Raw genomic sequence first — 23,260 nt, 5'->3', positions numbered from 1 at the left:
GTCTGCAAGTGTCGTATGATCTGATAGAAGAAGAGAATATGAGAAGACGTTTAGTTGCTGTGCTCTGCTTTGCTGCTTCTCATGGCGTATTTATAGGCCATAAATCGCATGGGGAAACAATTCTAAATAATAATAAATAAATGAATATATGATAAGAATCGAATGTGAACAATTGAAACTAGCCAGGTGGATCTGATATGATGAAGGAGGGAGGAAGATATGAATCTAATGAAGACAACCTGCTTAGGTGTAGACAAAGCGTATATGAAGATATTGGGAATTAATTTCAGTGCTCATCATTTTGATAAGCACCATAAGCTCATCAGATCTAAACTATCCATATCTGATTTGCATGGTTCATATTTGATTTTTTTTATTTTTATTTATTTAAAATAATTATTTTAATATGTATAGAATCTAAAATAGGGACAATCTCTTAACTATCATTCTTTCCAAAAATAATTTTTTTGATTTAAAAATAATTAATTAAATATTTTAAATCTAGACTGTTTAAATAAGATATAGACGGTCCAGATCTGATGAGCTTATGGTGCTCATCAAAGTGATGAGCACCGAAACTGGTTCCTATTCGATATCGTGATTTGGTCTATCTAATCGAAGACGGAAGATTAAATAGAGTTAATGATATTTAATATTCCCTCCAATCCTAAATGTGAGAATTAGATAACTAATCTATAAAAATTAAAAATATTAATTAAGCTAGATATTAGTTAAAAAAAATGTGCTAGTTTTCCAAAAGTACCGCATTTAATCATCAACATTGAAACTACTCCATCTCATTAAAATTGTTAATATGGCCGGTTAATAAAGATAATTTGAGGCGGAATTATAAATTTGAAATATAAAGTAAATTTAAATATTATAGCTAATACTAAAATAAAGTCAATCATCAATCAATCAATCAATTATTATATTCTTAAGAACTAGTAATACCCGATTCGTTTAAAAACGGGTCAGTTATAACATTATGAGACATGAATAGATTGAATTAATGAGATTTTAATAATATTTTGATTGGGATTTGGGTATATTGAATTAATTAAGAAGCATCATTATTATATGGGATTTTAATTGAAGACTCAAGCAAAAAATTAATAACTAATTTTGAATTTAAATAATATCTTAATTGGGATTTGAATATATTAAATAGTATGTCAACTGGGGGCTTAAATGGAGAAATAAATAAATAATTTAAATTTTTATATGTTTCCCTAAATTCCGTATCTCTAATTCAAATCATGTTTGAATGAATAAAAAAATTATATTCCTATATAAAGTAAATTTTGAGCTACCTTAAATAATGCAATTTATTAGAATTTAAAATCTAATCAAATATTCTAGTTCGTGCATTGTATGGGAGGAAAAATTTCTAGTTCTAAACTAATTTTTGTATTTAGGATCAGAAGAAGTATTTTTATATTATATTGGATAGTCTGTAAAAAGTTCGAAGGTGGAAGAGACTAGTTTTATCTTGCTTTTTCTCTTCAAAAAATAATAATAAAGTATTGATATTTAGAAAACCAAAATTTGTTGTTAATTTAAAAATGTCATTTATATGGAAGGTCAAAACTTGTAATAAAAATAAACAATTATTGTTGAGTAATAATATAATAAATATAACAAATGTTATCTAAATATATATTTTTGCCCCACAAATATTACATTTATTTCTTGTAAATAAAGAATGTATTTTGATGAATTTTACCATAGGCCCCTTTGTACACAATTTGCAAAGTAATAACAAAGTAGTAGGGAGTTGGCGCATTTGCAAGAAAGTTTCACAAATGAGCCGTATTGTCAAAGGGTTGTGAATAGTGTAAATGACCCTATAATTTTATAATTTATACTATAGGATTATATACATTTATTAATGATTAAATTGTTACTAATATTATCTATTATTTTTACCAAAGCTTATTCTTATTCATCTTAAAGAGGTCTTGTTAATGGATAATTTCAATATAAATAATTAAATATAATTTTTAAAATATTTTTAAATTAGTTATTTAACCCTTAACTAATTTTTTTTAATATTGCTTCAACGTGCATCACGTAATGACGTGACATTGCGCGGCACGACAAACAGTAAATCACAACCTGTTAACTCCGGCCATAAAAAAAAATCTCACGTTTTTGGCCTTGTGTACGTGGAGCTGAGGATGCGGCCGATGAGGCGGCTTCTGAACTTTCTGCCATGGAAGTGGATAGGACTTAGGAGGCCAATGCGTGGCGCTTTTTTGGCCAAAAAAAAAATGTGTGGGGTTAAAACTATCCGTACTTTGCTTTAGTTTTGACTTCTGAAGTTTTATATTGATAGTTTTAGTTATTGAAATTTGATTCTATTTTGATCAGTGTAAAATTTTTTTAGAATTTAAGATACAAATTTATCTTGTAAGAGCAACTAAATTTTTTTTTAATGTTTACTGTTGACCTAAAAATTTAAAACCGTAACAATTAGGGGATAAAAAGATTATAATTTTAAATTTTTGGGGTAATACTAAACCTAGAAAACTTTTAAATATTCAATGCTAGTACTCATAAATAAATTTTTAAGTTAACTCAAATTTTGTCATGAAATAGTGTTTTTATCATGAAAGACGGATGGAAACCAAAATGAAGTGAAGTCTTAGATTACATCAATCCTCTTTATATATGTACATACATACTTAAATAATATTTCTCTAGTTCTTAATATATGACCTAATTATTGTGTTGATTTTAGTTCTAAATATAAGACCTATTTTTCATGTTTATTAATTTTTTTTCTAAATTATCCCCATAGATATTCTCTCAACCACAATCAAGTAGAAGAGGAAGGAAATATATTAAGGAAGATAATTATGGTGTTTTAGAAAAACATACCCTATTTTTTATAATTAACTAACTTACTTAACTTTCTTAATTCAATTAAATTAGTTAAATAAGTTTTATATTAAAAAATAGAAGAGTATATATAGCAGAGTTTGTGATATTGCTGAAAGCTTTATAATAGCTTTAAGCCTTTAACTCATCCCGATGATTTAAAACTTAATAACCATTTTCAAGTCGTACCCAACAATTGAAAAGAAGAAAATAAAATACTCTAAAATCTTATCTTTTAATTATAAATAAGTTTAGTACTCTTTCGGTTTTTAATATAGAACTTAATTTAATAGTTGACATTGATCTTATATGTAAGATTCATTTTACATATTTATTAATTTTTTTTAAAATTAACCATATTGATATTTTCTCAGTAATAATCAAGTAGAAAAAATAGGAAAAAAATTAAAATATATATATGATATTTTTTAAAAAAAATCATACTAATTAATTTAATTAATATCTTTAACCTAGATATTTAAATTAATTAATTAGATTTTATATTGAGAATCGAAAGAGTACAAATTTAACAAAATGTTTTTGGAAAAAAAAATCCCTCTTTGTAGTGATCAGAGTTTATAATTTTATAGCCCCACCTTGCTGCTTGACAACAGGTAAATGACAGAAAAGGGACTTTGATGGACTTTAACATTAAATCTCTTAATTATAACAAACACTTATGATTCATTGAGCTCACCTGTTTTGATGAAAATCAAACTCTAGTTTTAAAAAATAATTTTATGATATACAAAATAAATTATAAAAAATTTATTTTAATTTACATTAAAGCATTTTTAAAAGTTTTTTTAGGATTTTCAAATACCTCCTTAATTATATAATGCAAATTATTATACACACACTTTTTTTTTTGCCATTGGGTGCGCACATATATAAGGCTAAAATATATAAAACTCAACTAAATTTTTAGTCAATTGCCTATGTCCTCAGGCATTTTAAAGTTAAAAATTAACCTCTAATTTTTTTGTCAACTTCTTACCATTACTCTATAGTTATTTTAGAGATGAAAATTGTCATGTCACATAAGTAGATGACGCTTGGCATCAGGCATATTATAAGAAACAAAATTCCTCTAAACTTTAGTGTTGCATGTCATCCTCTAACACTGCTGATTTTGATTCCTTTCCCAGCTTCATAAAGGTTTTGTTTGAGTTTTAAATGCGGAGGCAAAAATCAAAACTCGATAAAAATACCTAAACAATTCAGTAAACTCAGCCCCACAAGTTATATATGAAACTATAGGGCATAAAACCAATAATTTAAAGTTATAGGGATAAAAAGTTAAAATCCGATCAAATTACATAAAAACTAAGAACAGTATTAATCCATTTATATTTTATAAAAAAAAATTCTGAGCAAACATTTCATAAATAATAGATAATGCAATATAGAAAAAAGTTTACAGTCTATAATTCTATGTACAAACGCTTCAACGTGCATCACGCAATGAGGTGACATACCGCCACGCGATAAACAGTAAAAGGATAGCTGATGGAACGTTACAGGCTTAAGGGGAACAAAACAACAATGATTGTGAATTCGCGGTGTCCATTCGACCATTCCTATGGTATTCTGGTCCATTCCCTCTCTTATCTTAAACAACACTCTTTTCCGTGTAAAATGATATCTGTTTGTGCCCTGAGAATTTTTGGTTCATGGAACGGAAAATAGAATGAAATAGGAGTTATTTGTTTTTTTATTTTGATTTTTTTTAAAAATAAAAAAGTTTGTTTGATAATATTTTAGTTATGAGTTTAAAAACCACAATAATATGTTTTTAACTAATTAAAGTCGGGTTTAGTAGAAGGAGTTAATTTCTCATAAAGAGGTGAGCCAAATTTCAAATCTCTGCTAAGAGAGGTGTCTATATTCTCTAATTGAAAAATATTTATATATAACAACAAAAATAATAACAACATGTTTTTAAAAACTAAAAAAACCAAAACAATTTTTAAATACATTCTTGTTTTTATTTTTGTACTTGGTTTTTTTTTCGTTTTAAGAAATCGAGAAAAACCCTTTCTTTTCCATTATTTACCCATGCTCCCGCAAATGATGGCCATCACCGACCATGTGTTCCTGCTAGTCGCTGCCACCTCACTTGTGGCAGTTGCTATTACTTGTCAAGTGTTCCCACCAATGTTTTAAAAGCCGGACCGGAAGTCGAACCGGAAAGATCAACGGGTCATGGTTCAATCGGTCGGATCGGTCGGACCGTTCGGTCAGACCGGTGACGCAATAATTAATTTAAAAAAATATTATATACATATAATTAGTATATATGAAAAATATCAAATTATTAAATAATTTAGAAATGCATTTAAATAATCTAAAATTATAATAAAATCATTGAAAATGGACTAAAACCTTATATATTTAATTTTATGTATGTTTAAAATATTTAATGATATTACAAATTATCAATTCATTCAAATCAAAATATTTTTTTAAAAGATAGATCAAATATCGAAACAAAAAGACTAGCGACTCACGATTTTAACACCACAATATATGAAATTTTCAATGAAATAATACTATATGGTTATAACTAGTCTAAAAATATATTAGGATATTTAAGGGGATCAATTTTTTTATTTTTCTTCTATTTTTTTAAAATTTTTTAGTATTTTTCAGTCAGGCTAAAAAACCGTCCGGTTTTCTGAAAACCGTTCCGGTTCCCGGTCCAACTCCGGTTTCCGGCTTAATAACGGCTCAACTCCGGTTCAATCCGGCTCAACTATGTGAACGGTTTTTTGGTCCAAACCGAGCCGTTAACGAGTCCGGGTGACGGTTCAACCGGTCCGACCGTCCGGTCCGGTCCGGTTCTTTAATCATTGGTTCCCACTAGCAAGCAATTTAGCAACATAAATTATTCATGAAAAATTTCGTTGTTAAATTTTATCTTATTGTGAAAAAATTCTATCACTAATTTTCATAGCTAAAAATTTTGCTTCCGATTAGTGATGCAATGTTTTCGTCGCTAGAAATAGGACATATGGTTACATGTTAAAAAATTTAACATAATAAATATAAAAATCTTGGTATAAGTATTGTCTTGTTTTCGAAATTGAACTGCATTGTTTACAGTCCGTGACATTATTAAAAGCTTTGCAGAATTTTCAATTTCATCCCAATGATTTAAAACTTCGGAAAACCACTCTCAAGTCTCACGCAACTATTCAAAATATAAAAAAATTTCTTGTAATAATCAAATTACTCTAATCCCATGTCCTTTGGTTATGAATAAGTTTAGTGTAAATTAACCAAAATACCTTAAAAAAATATCCTCTCTCCCCGTTCACATGTGCACCAAACAAATTCGATTAATAATATTTTTTAATACGTACAATAATATCTCAGACCCTAATAAGAAATAAGTTGTAGTTAAATTTTTTCCTTATAAACATGCATGCAGGGAGTATATACATACTCTTTTAATTTTCTCAACTCAAGTTTTGTTTCATTTGGCTTTTCAACCAACGGTTTTAATTGTCAACAATTTGATGATATTAAGGGAATTTCACCCATGTAAACATAAAGAGTCACTACAAAAGGTAGCGAAATTGTGACCACATAAATTAGATTTTCACCAATAATCCGCTGCTAATATGTTGTAAATTCTGCGACAAAAAATTGTGATTATTATTCCATTATTAATCCATCATAAATAACTTAGCCATAAATAATTTTAGGATACCTAATTTTAGCATTACACTAACTAACTTTTACTCTAACTTCAGTAACAAAAATCAGTTAGATTAGAAGTCAGTTTTGCTTAATGCCAATCCAAACAAACTCAAGTTCTACAACAGAAAATAACAACTTGTTTAAATCACTCATTTGTTATTGAGATTTTTTTAGTGATTATTTTTTTTTGGGACCTCACAAAAATTCTCCCCTAAAAATTTGAGGTGATTCTTGAAAATGTTCATGAAAAGAAGAGATAATTAAAGCACAATATCATTAAAACATTGGAAATTTTATGCACTTCACGAAATTATATGTCCGGCGACATCTCAAAACAGAAAATTGTCCCTAATCAGCAATTAAAAAGTCTTTCTCGTTTGAGTAATTAAAACCCAGTTTCTTATTCACCCATCATTTGAGTTATATCATGGTCGCAATAACTTTCCTGCACCATGCTTTTTTTTTCCTCTTTCCAAATTATAGGTTAATATCATTACTAGTTGTTATAATCCTTTTTTTTTATAGTTATATTGAAATTCGGTTTTAGACTCCCATAGTTTTATAATCTTTTGATCTAAGCTTGGTAAATGAGTTTTATGTTTCATGAGTAGTTTTGGTTTTGATTCCTATATTTAAAATCATACTAAATCCTTATGAAACTATCAAAACTATTAGTTTGAAGCTACAAAAATTAAATCCCAACTATAATATTAACTTGAAAATTGAATATATATATATATATAAATTGAAAGATTGTACCACTCTATTTTTTATTATAAGTCATTTGTATCCCAAACCCGCAAACCGAGAAATACGCTAAATTAACCCTTTTTTTAATATTTACCCTTATTAAAAGTTGAGAGAGAGGGGGGAGGAGATGGATTGTATAAGAAATGAAAAGTTGAGAGAGAGATTAATGAATTTTTTATTAAATTAATAAGGATAAAATTAGAAAAAGATCATTAATTATACTATAAATGACTTATATTTTAAAATAAATTTTTGAAATACGAGTGACCTATAATAGAATACTGTATCAGTTGTGGACAAAGCATATATATAAATCTGTCGGCATCGGTGAGGATTAAGAAAGATGCCCGATTTGAGAGGCAATTTAATGCAGGAAAGATCGAGAGAAGCAGGCTTTTTCTTTCTTGTCTTTTTGTCCTTTATGAAGCTCTCACGTGATCCATGTTTTTTCGGAAAGGTGTTTTGATCAGAAAAAGAAGAAGTGCTTAATTAATTGGCCTCTTTAATTGATGCAAGTCCAAAGGATGATGTTAACTAGGAGTGTTCAAATTGTCCCGTGCTAATAGGTCCGTCCTGGTCTCAATCACTTTGGGACGGGACAAATTCGGGACGAGACAAATTATTGTGTGGGAAAGGGACGGGACATGGGATGGGATTGTCCCGTCCCGGGATATATAATTTAAAAAAATTGCAAAAAAAATAAAATACAAAGAGTTCTATAGATGCCCTAAATTACAATTCCATTCCATCTCCTTCTCGATTTCGGCCTCTCTAGATTCTTCACCTTCATCTACTCCTGCCACTCCTTCTCGCTAGCTACTGATTGCCGTGACTCTTCCCGCTATGACTGTCACCGCACTATGACCTTCTTGCCTTCGCTCTGCTCTATCCAAGATGTCACTCCCTCAAACAGTAGCCACAAGGCCCTTCCTTGATTTTGTCATCGCCCACAGTTCACCCTGCCATCACCCTCGCCTTTGAGTTTTCCCCCGTAGGCCTCTGTCATTCAAGCTCGTTTGAGGAATAGCAAGCAGCCTTTACTGATTCCACAGTCATCCTCACCCACAGAATTCCCCGTCTCCCTTGCCTTTAACTCTCCCTGTGTACAGGTTGCGGGTGAGCCAGCTCTTCAAACAGTACCTCGTAGCGAGCCCTCAGACTCTACCATTGACCTCTGACTTGGTCATCAAGTAAAGCGATCGCTCTTCTCCTCCACTGAGTCATCGTTTGAAACCTAAATCATCATCTCGGCACTGTTCGCTGGCTCGTAGGTGAAAGCTCTCTCTAGTTTTCCATACTCTGATTCATATTTTTTGGTACAAGTCTGGATAAAATGTGATGTTAGAGAATTGAAACACAATTATTGTTATTTGCCACCGATTCTAATGTTCAAACTTGTCTGCCACTCAATTTGGCTGTGATTCTCGTCCTTCTATCCCTATATCGCCCATTTAAATCTAATTGAAGGAAGGAGAGGGACGAGACGTCCTGGTTCAGTCCCGGTCCCTTTCGGGACGGGACACTTCCGGGACGGGATGGCACACGGGACAAAAAACCCGTCCCGTCACTGTTCACTAGGACGGGACCAGGACGGCTCTGTCCTGGTCCTGTCCCGTCCTGTGAACACCCCTAACCTTAATCATTAATTTCTATATTTTCTTTGCCACCGTCAAATCTCTCAAGGCTCCACTTTAGCCCCACTGTGCTCTTCCTTCCCTCTCATTGCATTGTGGCACCTATAAAGCACAAACTTTATGATTAAGGCATTTGGATGTCTCCTCATGGTTTGGGGACTAAACTATGGTTTGGGTGAAATCAAAAATGTGAAATTATAGTTTGGGATAAAACCATGATTTTGAACCCCAAAACTATAGTTTCGGTGGAAGTAGTTTGAAATTGCTTCTAGCTCAAAATTTTCAGATATTGGTGTGGGCCCAACAGCATATGACAAAGCAGTACCATAATTGATGCCTTACTCTTCATTCGACGCTCGGTCCTTCACTATTTAATCTTATAATTTATAAATATATATACATATTAATTATTTATTAATTATATTATCTTATATATTATTAATTATGTTAGTAAAAATTATTTTATTAACAATTTTATTTCTTCAAATAAAAATATATTACAAAATCTATCCCTTATATAATTATCATATTAACTTATGCCTTTTTTAGTAATTTGTACATGTAAAAAGTGCTTCTTGTGACAACTATCCAAATATTCTCACTTCTCAGAATTACTTTTTTACAAAATCTATTTTTCTTAGAATCTATTCTCTAGAAGCTATTCTTCAAACCATAGTTTGGTTTCATCCAAACACCCTCTAAGTTCTATAACCTACTAAAGATTTGTTGCAAATTGCGATTAAATAGCTTATAAATAAATTTTTAATTATGATTTATGATATAAATATATAAGAAGAGTTTTATTTCCACTCATATCAAAATGTTTATAAATACTTAACAAACGCAGGGACAAACAAACCCTAATAAACGGTGCTTAAATTGTTGACTTTGTATGAAAATGTAATAAAATTTCAATTTTTTATGATACAAAAGGGGAAGAACATCCTTCAAGCAACACTTTTAATTTGTGTTGACTTTAATTGGGAATAATAATGAAAAAAATTAATAAATATTCTCTATCTTGTTCTTTTTTTTTTGTGCAACTGATTAATATTTTATCACGTGATCGACTTATAATAAACGCAGGGACAAACAAACCCTAAAAAGCCTTGAGGCGTTCACATTATCAATAAGTTCGGGTCAGGAAACACCTAGTTTTTTTTTTTTTTTTTTTGCCGTCAGGAAACACCTAGTTATTAGGGGAAGGGAGTACTTTTTCCCAAAGTGTATTAAATATCATATACTCTTTGAAGGTATTAAAAGTAAGCGTGAAGTTGCAAAATTAAAGTAAAAATGACACTGCTATTAAAATGACCTAACAATTATTTTTTCAAGTGAGTGACACGCTATTGTTATACAAGTAATGAAATACTCCCAACTCAAAAGGGTAAAAATTTTACTCAAAATGTGTCAAATACGGTATACTTAGTGTCAGTTTATTATTATAATTAATAAATAGACATTAGAATACTTAGAAACATAGTCGTATCATTCCTTCACATTGTTAACATGTTTCCAGCATTTGATAAACTAAAATGCCTAAAGAACCAGCCTCCCTGTGAATTAGACCTAGATGTTTGCTGCTCTATGTGTATTACATTTCTTACCGAGTGGTTTGGAACTACTTCCTTAGCATTAATAATAGACAGTGATTAATGCATAAAACTACTTCTTCCTTCATAAAATTTAACAAAGAATAAATAAATTAATTAAACATGAGAAAATCTTACAAACTTAAAATTTATTATAATATTAAAATCAAAGTACATGTCAAACGATTTTGTGCCAATATTTTAGGTTTGCAACTATTTTAATATTATATAAAATCCTAAATTTCATTGAAAAAACCGATGGGTGGAGAAGTATATATTCAATACCCTTTAAATATGAGAGACTTACGCCCATTTGAGAAGATCAATATCTAAATCCCAAATTGGGTAGATATTTGATAACCTTTCAAAATTCCTACTTATTCAACTTGTTTTAGCGCTCTTTTATTTGGTTTGGAAGTCAATTTTGTAGGAAAAAGCCTGAAGCGAGTAAGGAATAGAGATCAGAAGTGGAGAGGCTGAAAAGAGACCAACCGCCACGGCGTATGGAGACAAATGCCACTGCCACTTTAACAGAGAGGAATGAGTGCACTTCTATGTGAGGCATCGTGGCTCCTAATCATATTCGCCGCGGCTTCCAAGCTGTCCCAAAGAAGTCCCTGTTCAGTGTAATCCGCCGCAGCCTATGATCACATGTGTCGCAGCCCCAAAGCTGCTCCCAGGAAAGCCATTTTGTGTAATCTGCCGCTGCAGATGACTACATTGGCCGCGGCCTTTGACCCCTCGCAGCTGTGTGTTTTATGATGTAACTTAAAAATTAGGGCATATACAGGGGGAGACTCATTTTTTCTGGACACACTTCTACTTTGGGGTGATTTTAGAGGCTTGCTCTGCTAGGGTTTGGAGCTTTGGAGGCTTGAAAACTTTAGGCTCAAAGCTAGAAGAGATTCAAAGCTTTTCACTCAACTTTTCTAGGTTTCCTTCTTCTTCCTTTCTTGTTTCTGTAATGACTAATAGCTATTCTTATAGTTTTAGCTTCTTACTAAACAAGTATAGCTAAATCAGTTTTTTTAGGGTTATTTTGATCTATTGTATGGATTGAGACTTGGTTTTACTATCTCTTGAGTATTAATAATAATGTTCAGTTGTTTTTACCTTGCGCTTAATGCTTCCTTGTGACTAGCCATCATTTGGATTGATTGTTTGATTAGTTTAAACTCGAGATAGTTAAGTTAATTTGTAACTTTGGTAAAAACGTGCTAGTCCAAAAATTTAACTGAGTAAATAGACGGTTTGTTGATAGAACAGAGATGTATCTGTTAACCTAGCATAGACTAAAAGGGTTTTGGTTTATAAAGTGCAGCCTTTTAAAACAAATGCAAGATTGCTATGTTTTATTAAGGATGCAAACATTTGGTGTTGAGTTGAGAAAGGTTAATCAATTCTGCGAACCCCGGCTAACTGAACTTATTGTTAAGTACTACTTGAGAAGTGATTAATCTAGTTTTATGAACTATTTTAATGAAGAATAACCCTAGTCTCTTAATTGTTTCAAAGTCAAGTTGATTTTATACTACCTTAAATCATTGTTTTCCTAATTTCATTTCACAACTCTTTTACAAGATTTGTCTCACTGAACCTAATCAAGAACACATTAATGATTTTTAACTCATCTAGCCTTAGTATATGAGGGAACGATACTTTTTACATTACTTACGAGGTTTAGCTAATCGACAAACAAGTTTTTAGCGCCGTTTCTAGGGACTAACGACGAGATTGTTTGTGGTTGATTGTCCTTATTGTGTGATTGGTTACGCTTAAGTTTCTTTTAGCATTTGTAGTGATAGTTATAGGTAGTAGTAGTATTATTTATTTAGTTCATTTCTCTTCATAAGTTTGATACTTGTGTTTTCGATTTGAATGCATAGGTAACCCCTGATGCATGCAAGGAAGATTAGAAGTTATTTTGGAAGAGCTTACTGAAGAAGAATCCAATTCGGGAGAAATTGAAAACACATCAGAGATTCAGTAACAATCCCAGCTACTTCCACCACCACCACTTGAAACAGAACCGCAAGAAGACATGGCGAAAGAAGATGAGAACGATGTATATACTCTGGACAACTATTTCGATAAAGAAGGGCAAACTTTTCATTCGAGTATCCAGCTACTAGACATTCAAGCCAGGAATTTTGAAATCAAGCCCATTATGATTCAACTACTGGGGATGATTAGTACTTTTGAAGGAAATTTCAATGATGATCCGAGTGAGCATTGACCAAGGTTATAGAGGTTTGTGAGAACTTCAAACAAAATGGGGTTACTAAAGATACTCTGAGGTTGAGATTGTTCCCCCATGTCTTTATTTCACAAGGCAAAAACGTGGTTAAATTCTTTGCCAGAACACTCGATTAAGACTTGGGATGAGCTTGTGTCTAAGTTTAAGGCCAGATTTATTCAAAGAGGTAAACATGCTACATTAAGGGATGAGTTTCTTTCTTTTGAGCAGTATCCGGATGAGTTATTCTACGAGGCTTGGGAAAGATTCAAGGATATGTGGAGAAATTGTCCGAATCATGAGCAAAAGAAATATGTTCTAATGGAAGCCTTCTAGAATGGGTTGAATGATCAGATAGTGACAATGCTGAATACCGCTTCAAATGGAGGAATCGGAAAGATGAAGGTAAACGAGCTATACAAATTTTATGAAGAGGTGGCATCTAGCACTATGCAACAATATAACAAGAGAAGGCCAAGTTCTGGGAGATATAAGGAACCGAGCTCTTTATCATCTGGAGATATTGCATTGCAACTTGAAGCAATCTCTAAGAAATTTGACAATTTGGAACTGCAAATTAAGAAGGGTAATGCTACAGGAGTTCATGCACTTCAGGTTTTAGGATACACTTGTGACCACTGTAATGAGGAACATCATTCTGATTAGTGCCCATATACCTTTGAGATAGTCAATTATATGAATAATGCACAGCAATGACCACAAGGAAGCCCTTAATCTCAAATCTACGATCCAAAATTGAGAAATCACCCAAATTTCCCATGGCGAAATGGGCCAAGTTTGAACTCGCCACAAATATTATCATCTGGTACTAAACAAATGGGACCTCCTGGTTTTCATGGCCAACCACAGCAGCATCAACTGCAACAGTAGCATCGTCAGAAGGAGGAATCCAAAATTGAGAAGATGTTTGCTCAGTTATTAGCAAATCAAGAATCTACAAGGGCTGAGAATAAGGCAACCTTCTCTCTCCATGAAACTGCTATCAAGAATCTTGAGGTTCAAATGGGTCAACAGGCTTCACAAATGAATGTACTCACAAGAAATAGCCTTCCAAGTGACACCATTCCCAATCCAAAAAGGGATGGTAATGAAGAGTGTAAAGCTATCAATTTGAGAAGTGGAAAGTAACTACTTGACATTCTGAGGCCTGGTAAGACCAATAAAGACATCACTAACAGTGTGGTAACTGACCTTGATACAAATGAGCTTTCAGAAGAACGTGCTATAGCAGAAGAGGAAGAGATCAAGAAAAGGAAACAAATAGAAGAAAATCTCAATGATGTGGTTCGAGGGAAAAATGTAGAGGGTGAAATGGTTGATGATAAAAAGAGGAAGACAACCCCTCCTCCTACACAGATACCGCCACTTCCTTTTCCTCAATTGTTTAGGAAGAAAGATGAATATGTCTAGTTCATGAAATTTGTGGACATGTTCAAGCAATTACACATCAACATCTCGTTTACTGAAGCATTAGAGCAGATGCATAAGTATGCTAAGTTTCTTAAGGATGTCCTCTCCAAGAAGAAGATATTTGGTGAATTTGAAACAGTAGCCCTTACTGAAGATTGTAGTGCCATCCTGTAGAGAAAACTTCTACCCAAATTGAGAGATCCAGGCAGTTTCTATATCCTATGCAACATAGGCAAACACTTCAATGGAAAGGCTCTATGCGATTTGGGAGCAAGTGTTAACCTGATGCCTGTAGCTGTTTTCAATCGATTAAATTTGGGTGAAACAAGGCCAACAATTGTTACATTGCTCTTTGCTGACAGAAGTATCTCACATCCAAAAGGGGTTATAGAAAATGTCTTGGTGAAGGTAGATAAATTCATATTCCCAGCTGATTTCATTGTGTTAGACTGTAAGGTAGATTGGAACATTCCTATTATCTTAGGACGGCCATTCTTAGCTACTGCAAGAACTCTCATTGATGTGGAAAAGGGTAAGATCACCATGCGAGTAAATGATGAGAAGGTAATATTCAACAAGAATCAAGCCCTGAAATTTCCAAATGATTCTCTTCACTGTAACTTTATCGATGTGATTGACTCTGCAGTACAAGAGGAGTTGATTAACTCTTTGACCAAAGATCCCTTGGAAGCATTGTTGATTGGAGAAACGAGTAGTATCATTGGCAAGGTTGAAGCGTGTGCAGAAATGATGAGTATTGAAGCATTTCTTTATTGAAAAGCTAAGACTTTTGAGCCTCTTAATGTGACTAGTGCTTTAAGCTCTCCGCTAAAGCCTTTTGTTGATAAACCTCTAGTGTTGGAGTTGAAGACTTTACCTCTACATCTCAAGTATGCCTACTTGGGTAGTTCTGCTACATTACCTGTGATTGTTTCTTCTCAGTTGTCCACGTTACAAGAGGAGAAACTGTTAAGGGTCTTGAGGAACCACAAGAAAGCTATTGGCTAGTCCATAGCTGACATTAAAGGGATCAGCCCTTCTTTATGCATACACAAGATTTTATTAGAAGATGATCACAAACCTTCCATTGAGCATTAAAGGAGATTAAACCCGATTATGAAAGAGGTGGTCAAGAAAGAGATCCTTAAATGGCTTTCTACTGGCATAATATACCCTATTTTTGATAGCTCATGGGTAAGCCCAATCCAATGCGTCCCTAAAAAGGCGATATAACTGTAGGGCCTGTTTGGTTTGAGGGGAGGGTGGGGTAGGGATAGGGAGGGGAGGTTTCATCCTCATCTTGTTTGGTTTGATTAAAAAGGAGGGGAGGGAGGGATATTTAATGATCTTTTATTTGGTTCAAGAAGGGGAGGGGAGGGATAATAATAATCCATTTACCATTTTACCCTTACATATTAGTTTATATTTTTTATTGATATATTATATAAATTAATTTACATCTTAATTTAAATCATATAATTTAATAAAAATTCAGTCTTATCATATTAATATGTGCATTAAAAAATTGGCACAGTATTTTTTTAATTCTAATTAATATAATAACATATTTGAAATAATCAAATTAACAAATTTTATATGCTCTAAAAAATTGAAATTTTATTCTCTTTAGGTTATGCCTTTTCCAGCTTTAAAATATATTTAATAAATAATATATTTATAAAAAAATTAATTTTATAATATTATAATTTTTTATTTAAATAATGTTTTTTATTTTTATAATAATTTATAATAATTTTTATTATAATATATTTTTTAATTATAATAATTTATATTTTTTATTTTTTACTTAGGATAATATATTTTTAATTTAAAATAAATATTATAATAACATGTTTTATGGGTGGTTGTGGAATATCAAAAAAATCATAAGGGTATAATGGTTTAAAATTTAGCTCCCCTCCAAAGACCCCCAATTTGGAGGGGAGCTAAAATGGGAGGAGGGAGGGGAGGGAACATTTTGGCTTCCCTCCCCTCTAAAGTTTTTAAACAAATGAGGGTAGGAGCTCATTTTCCCTCCCCTCCCCTCCCCTCCAGCCAAACACACCCGTAGTGGCTAACACCCGAAATAAGCTAGCACCAACTCGTATTACGACTAGGTGGAGAATTTGCATGGACTATCGAAATTTAAATGCGGCAACCAGAAAAGACCATTTCTCGCTACCATTTATTGACTAGATGCTGGATAAACTTGCCGGGCAAGAATTCTTTTGTTTCTTGGATGGATATTTAGGCTACAACCAAATCCCAATAGCCCTAGATGATCAAGAGAAAACAACCTTTACTTGCCTGTATGACACGTTTGCTTTCAAAAGGATGCTGTTTGGTCTTTGCAATGCTCTAGCAATATTCTAAAGGTGCATGATAGCCATCTTTGCTGACATGATTGAGAAGACAATTGAAGTGTTCATGGATGACTTTTCTATTTTTAGAGATTCTTTTGATTGTTGCTTAGATAATTTGGCCGCTATTTTGCAAAGGTGTGAAGAAACCAACTTGGTTCTGAATTGGGAAAAATGTCACTTCATGGTATAGGAGGGCATTGTCCTTGGTTATCGAGTATCCAAACAGGACCTAGAAGTTGACAAGGCAAAGGTATCTGTTATTGAGCAATTGCCTCTACCAACAAGTGTAAAGGCTATTAGAAGTTTCTTGGGTCACGCAGGATTCTACCGTCATTTCATCGAAGATTTTTCTAAAATCACTAAGCCTTTGTGCAATCTTTTGGAGAAAGATAGGGAGTTCAAGTTTGATGACGCTTGCATGAACTCTTTTAAAAAGTTAAAGAAGAAGCTTACATCAGTACCAATTTTAGTGGCACCTAATTGGGAGATATCCTTCATCATTATGGCAAATGCTAGTGATTTCACTGTTAGAGCAGTGCTGGACAAAAAGCAGAAAAGGTCTTCCATCCCATTTACTATGCAAGTAAAACCTTTGATGATGCTCAACTTAACTACACTACTATAGAAAAGGAATTGCTAGCAGTAGTGTTTGCTTGTGAGAAATTCCGCTCTTATATTATAGGCACTAAAGTGACTATCTATACGGACCACTCTGCTCTAAAGTATCTGTTTACCAAGAAAGATTCCAAAGCATGCCTGATTTGTTGGGTCCTTTTACTTCAAGAATTTGACTTGGAAATTGTTGATAGGAAGGGCACTGAAAACCAAGTGGCGAACCATCTGTCTCGGTTGAGTGCTGAAGCTCAACATGATCATTGCCAAGAGATCAATGCAGCTTTCCCTGATGAATGCTTGTTCTTTGTGGATGACTCGACTACTCTATGGTATGCAGATCTAGTTAATTATCTGGTTTGTGGAACTCTGCCACTTCACCATGAGAAGATGTACTTCTGGGAAGAGCCTTATTTGTTCAAAAGATGTGCCGATCAAATGGTAAGAAGATGTGTTCCGGAAGTTGAGCAGCAAGATATTCTAGAGTGTTGTCATTCTTCTGCCTATAGAGGGTACTTTGGAGGAGAGAAAACTACTGCCAAAGTCCTTCAAAGTGGTTTCTATTGGCTTTCACTATTTAAAGATGCATACGCCTTTGTGATCCGATGTGATCGGTGTCAACGAGTGGGAAACATATCAAGAAGGAATGAAATGCCTCTAAATAATATTTTGGAAGTTAAACTCTTTGATGTATGGGGGATTGATTTCATGGGCCCTTTTCCAAAGTCTCTCAATCAAGAGTACATTCTAGTCGTTGTAGACTATGTCTCGAAATGGGTTGAAGCTACGACATGTGTATCCAGTGATGCTAAGACTATGATCAAATTCCTAAAGAAAAACATCTTCACTAGATTTGGAGCACCCCAAATTATCATCAGTAACGGTGGCTCCCATTTTTGCAATCATCAATTTCAAGCTCTGATGAAGAAATATGGTGTAAAGCACACGGTAACTATGGCATATTACCCTTAGTCAAATGGCCAAGCTGAAATATCCAACTGAGAGATCAAAAGCATTCTCGAGAAGGTAGTAGGTGCAACAAGAAAAGATTGGTCATTAAAATTGGATGACACTCTTTGGGCCTACAGGTAGCGTATAAAACTCTGATTGGGATGTCTCCCTCTCTGTTGGTGTTTAGAAAAGCATGTCATTTGCCTGTGGAATTAGAGCATAGAGCTTACTGGGCCATAAAAAAACTCAATCTTGACTTTCAAGCTGCTGGTGCAAAAAGGTTCCTTCAACTGAATAAATTAGAGAAATTTCGCCTTAATGCCTATGAAAGTGCAAGGCTCTATCATGATCAGAAAATTATACCTAAAGTCTTTGAAGCTGGGCAAAAAGGGTTACTTCACAATTCAAAATTGAGACTATTTCTGGACAAACTCAAATTACACTGGTCAAGGCCATTCATTGTGGTACAAGCTGCTAACTATGGTGTAGTAGAGTTGGAAAATGAAAAGGGTGAGAGATTTCATGCAAGTGGCCATCGTTTGAAGCATTATTGGGATGGAAAGGTGGATCGTCAAGTCTCTACGATCTACTTTATTAAGTCATCATAAAAGAGCTGAAGAGTCAGGCTGAAGACTATAAACCACTACTTGGGAGACAACCCAAGCTCTAAACTTGCCTTTTGTGTGTTTGTTGAATTTCGGTTTTATTTTAGTAGATTTACGTTTGATCTTTGTTTTTGTAGGCCTAAAGGTTTATTCCTCAAACTTTGGGGCTTAGCAAGAAGGAGTGGCTGATTTCTGATTAGCGCAACCAGGGAAGTGCACCTAACCTTAATCTCTAGCATTAACCTTGACCTTGTTGATACATCTGGAATATCAAGTGCATCTGATTGAACATTCATTGATATTGTGGCTTTGATTGGTTACTTTGATTATGTTGGAGCTTGTGTTAATTTGAGGCTTGTGGGTTTTGTTTTTGTGTGGTTGTTTGTGTTTTGTTGTTTCCTATGATTGTGCTTGTGTTTAGTCTTGCTTTATTGTGTGTTGTGTGTTGGGAAGTGATAGGTCCAGTTAGTATTTGGTAATTCTTCAATATAGGCTCGTTTTGTAATAACCGCCGTGGTGTGTGTTCAAAAGCCGCAGCGCCCCGTCCTTTCTCAGTGTACTTTCTCTGTAATAGGTGCCTTGGCGCCTTCATCTTTGTTCTTGAGTCCCTCTCTATAAAACATGCTGTGGCGTGTGTGCCTAGAAGCCATAGTGCCAGTCCCTGTTCCCTGAGTTCCAATTCTATATGAGTCGCTGCGGCGTGAGTAACCATGAGCGGCGACACCCTTCTTTTTACCTAGATTTTGCAATTCTGTCATAGGCGCTGTGGCATGAGGTATTAACCACCGTGGTGCCTTCTCGTATGCTGTAGTTTCCATTCTTGCGTTTCCCGTATTACCCTTCCTTATTTTTCTCAATACCCACTTTGCCCCTGTGTATCGGACCGGTTTTGGGAGTGGATTCGCTGTTTTCATTTTACATTCCTAACCCTTTGGTCATTTCCTTCCATCTCCTATCTCTAAACCCCTTTTGACTCCCTTTCCCAAAACATACTCAGCTCCCTCTCCCTCACTGCCATTCTCTCCCACTCTCTTACTATCACTTTCTCTCTACCTCACTGTCGATCTCTATATCTCTCTCTCACCATCAACTCCCTCCCCTCCTTCCCTGCTACTAAGCACTTTCATCAGCGTCTCCATTGTTGTCAACCACTGGTGCGTCTCATCCCTTATCGCCTCTCCTCTTGCGTCATGTCTCTGCTCTTCCTCTGAAGTAAGTTCTGTCTCTTTTTTTTTTTTTTTACCTTGTCTCTTTTATTTCCTTGAGTATGTAGGGAAGTGGGTTCCTAGGAAAGTGCATTGTGGTCTAGAGTAGATTTTGAACTAAGTTTAGGAGGAGTTTGGTTTCTTTAAGGTTGGTTGTGGTTTGTTATCTGAGGTTGCATTATGGTTAGTGTCGAAAAGGTTTTCATAAGAGCATTTCTTCCAAATTCCATTTACCCTATTTGAAAGAAAAAAATGAGGGATTTGTGAAAATGTACTGGTTAAAATTTCATGCTTGTGAAACTTGTTGATTGTGGCTTGAAACTGGCTTGAACAATAAAATGCAGTACTTGTGAAAACTTTCAAATGTGACTGGTTGAAATACTATTTTGAAATTGAGAACTTGTTCTTGAACAATAAACTGGCTTAAAACTTTGTCATTGTCCTAGTACTGTTTTGAAACTAAAAACCAACTTCAAATGCTATTCTTTTTTAGAAATCAAATCGATTGCAGGACTCCGTTGCTGTTTTAATATAAGTACTTGGGCAAGACCTTTTGGAAACAGTTTGATTAGGCGTCTACTGATGGTTGCCTATTTTTGAAAACCTTTTGTAAAACCTCTGTGATTTTTGTTTGGTCTAAGGGTCCTAATGACTTAAGGTTAGAAAGGGCTTAAGTAATGGTGAGAGTGTGCTGTTGGGATTGCTTGAGGTTTACTTTGACTTTTGATCTTACTCTTTGATTTAAGTTTGGGGGAGAGCCTTTTTAGGTTAGTTTTGTTTTCTTTTTTCGGTTGTTTTGTGGTTGTGGTGTGTTATTTGCTTAGTTTGTGTATGGTGTGCTTTGCTCTTTTTGTACAGGTAATAATCAAATGGCCCCTAAGAAGAAAGCTCGTGCTACGTCCCCTGATCCCCCTAACAAGGAGCTTATTGAAAGGAGAGGGTTGCATCAAGAAAGGGAATTTTCTTGCAAAAACAAGTTTAGGTTTTATAAAAAAGCAAGGAAGGTCAAACTCTTAAATCTAATTAGACCCAGAACTGAGGGGAATGAGAAGTTGGTTAGGAAATTTTATATTAAGGTGGCTACAAATTTGAGTAATGAGATGTTTATCCGGTACTAATGTGTCCTCATTACTCCAGAGCGCATCAGAGATTACTATGAGCTTCCCGAGGTTGAAAATTGCCAATATCAGTGGTATCTCAACAACTAAAAGGAGATTCCTCTTGGTGCAATCTTAGCGACACTCACTGGTTTCGATGAGGAGATGTGGGTGAGACCCAAGAGGGGCCAGGCTTATATTATGCGAAAGGACATGATACTTGAGGCCAAAATCTGGTTGCATATTGTCACAAGGAATATTATGCTAACCACTCATCTTAGTGAAGCCCTACTAAATTTGGCACTTCTGATATATCTATTTATGATCAAAGCGACAATGAATATAGGGAAATTGATTTTTGATGCCATATGGGATGCTAGTAGAGCCCACAACACCAATCTTGTCATGCCTCACCTCATCTTGGATCTGTTAACTAAAGCAGAGGTAGAATGGAAAGAAAAAGATCGAAAGTTCAATCCGGTTTCACCATTCAACTATTCCAATTTGGTTCCTAAACGAGAACAGGAACAGATCACTAAAGCCATGTACGCTGAACAGTTCCCTGAGGAGTATAGGAGGGAACAGGAAGCTCAAGCTAATGCCAGTGCTAACCCTACCACCCAAAGCTTGGATCTCCCTACGAGAAATTGGACAGAGAGATACGTCACAGGAGACGTAGACAGAGGCGTGTAGAGGAGTTGTTGCTCCAGATGGCAAGGAAACTAGATATTGACGGGTTGGATGTTGGAGATACAAGAATTGAGGAAGGGTCGCTTGGAGAGGAACATGAAGCTAGAACGTCTAGTGCTGGTATTGGTTTAGGAGATGATATGGCCGTCGATCTGTTTGCAGAGGGTGATGAGGATCAGGGGGTTAGCAGTCCGAGAAGGAGGATGCCTAGCTGGGGTTGTTTCTGCTACTGTTGTTGCTTGTTTTGTTGCTTTTGTTTTTGTTTGTGTTCTTTCAGTTTCTTGTGGCTTGCTCTATTTTGTGTTTCGTTATTTGCTTTTCTAGTTCTGAAAAGGCTACTGATAGCCTGTTGGATTGATTTTGATTTTTGAACAGTATCTGTCACTGTTGATTATAATTGTGTTAACTGCTGAGAACTGATTGAATTTATTGATAATTAACTGATCTTTTCATTGATTAATCTGTGGATACTAATAGTAATTGCTGATTTCATTGAGGTGATCTGATAGCGATACTGTTGAAAGTTGTGCATATTGCTATACTTGTATAGAAAGAAAAGCCAATTTTGACCTTTCATGTAGCCAATATATTGTTTTTGGATTCTAACTGCATGCCCTGATCTTCACTTACTCTTGTTGACAGTGAGGACACTGTCAATTTTAAGTTTGGGGTGGGGATTGATTTTTATGGGTAACAAGATTTTTGTGGATAACAGGATTAAATTTGAAAAGTTTTGAAAGGTCTCTTTGTTGAGTAAATTTTTTTGAGTAAAAAGAGAAAACAGTTAAAACAGTGAAAATTTTGTTATCTTAAATTTTTGCTCGTTTGGTTTTATGAAAGATGAGCTGAAGTGGTGAGTTGTTAGTTGAAAATGTATGAATGGTCTAATGATTGAACAAAATGCTTAGTTACTATGCCTGATAGGAAGTTGTGAATTGCTCTTTGATGCTTGAATTGTGAGGTTAAAACCTGTGTTTCTTTAATTTTGGAGAAACTAATGCACAAAAAGGGTTGAGGTTGAGTGGATAATTTAGCCTTTATACTTTTGTTTCAAGTAAATTGTTTCAGAACCTTCTTCTGATTTCTCAAAGTTTATGATTTGTTCTATATAAATTTGAAAAATGATTAGACAATTCTTAAATGCATTTGAGCCTTTCAAGCTGACCTTAAAGATCTTGTCCTTTAAACTCATACTTTGAGCTGTAAAAAAAAGTGCATATAGATGTTTACATTTTGTTTCAAACCCTAACCTCTTCTTGGCCCAAAACCAATTGAGAAAAACCATGAAGTCCTTAGCTTTGAGATAAATGGAAGTTAGAAGGACAAGGAGTTTGATGAGATGTTGAGATTTTGAAAGGTTGGCAGGGGTAATGGAAATATTTTGGAAATTTAAAGTGTTAGAAACTAAGCTGTGAGTTATTACTTTTAATGTTTTGCTTTAAAAAAACAAAAAAGAAAAAGAAAAAGAGAATGGCATATAAATATTTAGTACAACTCCATGAAAGC

At 34.1% G+C, this 23,260-nt stretch overlaps 2 protein-coding genes across 2 annotated transcripts; both read left to right on the top strand.

Moving 5' to 3' along the window:
* The first annotated feature begins 14,249 nt into the window (after positions 1 to 14,249).
* Positions 14,250 to 15,239, top strand: LOC114741374 (uncharacterized). Its single transcript, XM_028929631.1, has 3 exons — positions 14,250 to 14,388; positions 14,464 to 14,968; positions 15,044 to 15,239. The coding sequence occupies exons 1-3, from the start codon at positions 14,250 to 14,252 to the stop codon at positions 15,237 to 15,239; spliced, it is 840 nt and encodes a 279-aa protein (XP_028785464.1).
* Positions 15,240 to 15,347: 108 nt separating this feature from the next.
* LOC114741373 (uncharacterized) lies at positions 15,348 to 18,765 on the top strand. Its single transcript, XM_028929630.1, has 4 exons — positions 15,348 to 15,425; positions 16,785 to 17,051; positions 17,126 to 18,154; positions 18,295 to 18,765. Exons 1-4 carry the CDS (start codon positions 15,348 to 15,350, stop codon positions 18,763 to 18,765), a joined length of 1,845 nt encoding a protein of 614 aa, XP_028785463.1.
* Positions 18,766 to 23,260: the final 4,495 nt, after the last annotated feature.

This window comes from Neltuma alba, unplaced genomic scaffold (genome assembly GCF_004799145.2).
Source record: "Neltuma alba isolate B1F8T4 unplaced genomic scaffold, ASM479914v2 tig00003379_pilon, whole genome shotgun sequence".
Classification (NCBI taxonomy): Eukaryota; Viridiplantae; Streptophyta; class Magnoliopsida; order Fabales; family Fabaceae; genus Neltuma; species Neltuma alba.
Note: the sequence above shows the minus strand (reverse complement) of the source record. Positions and strands in the feature narration are given on the sequence as shown.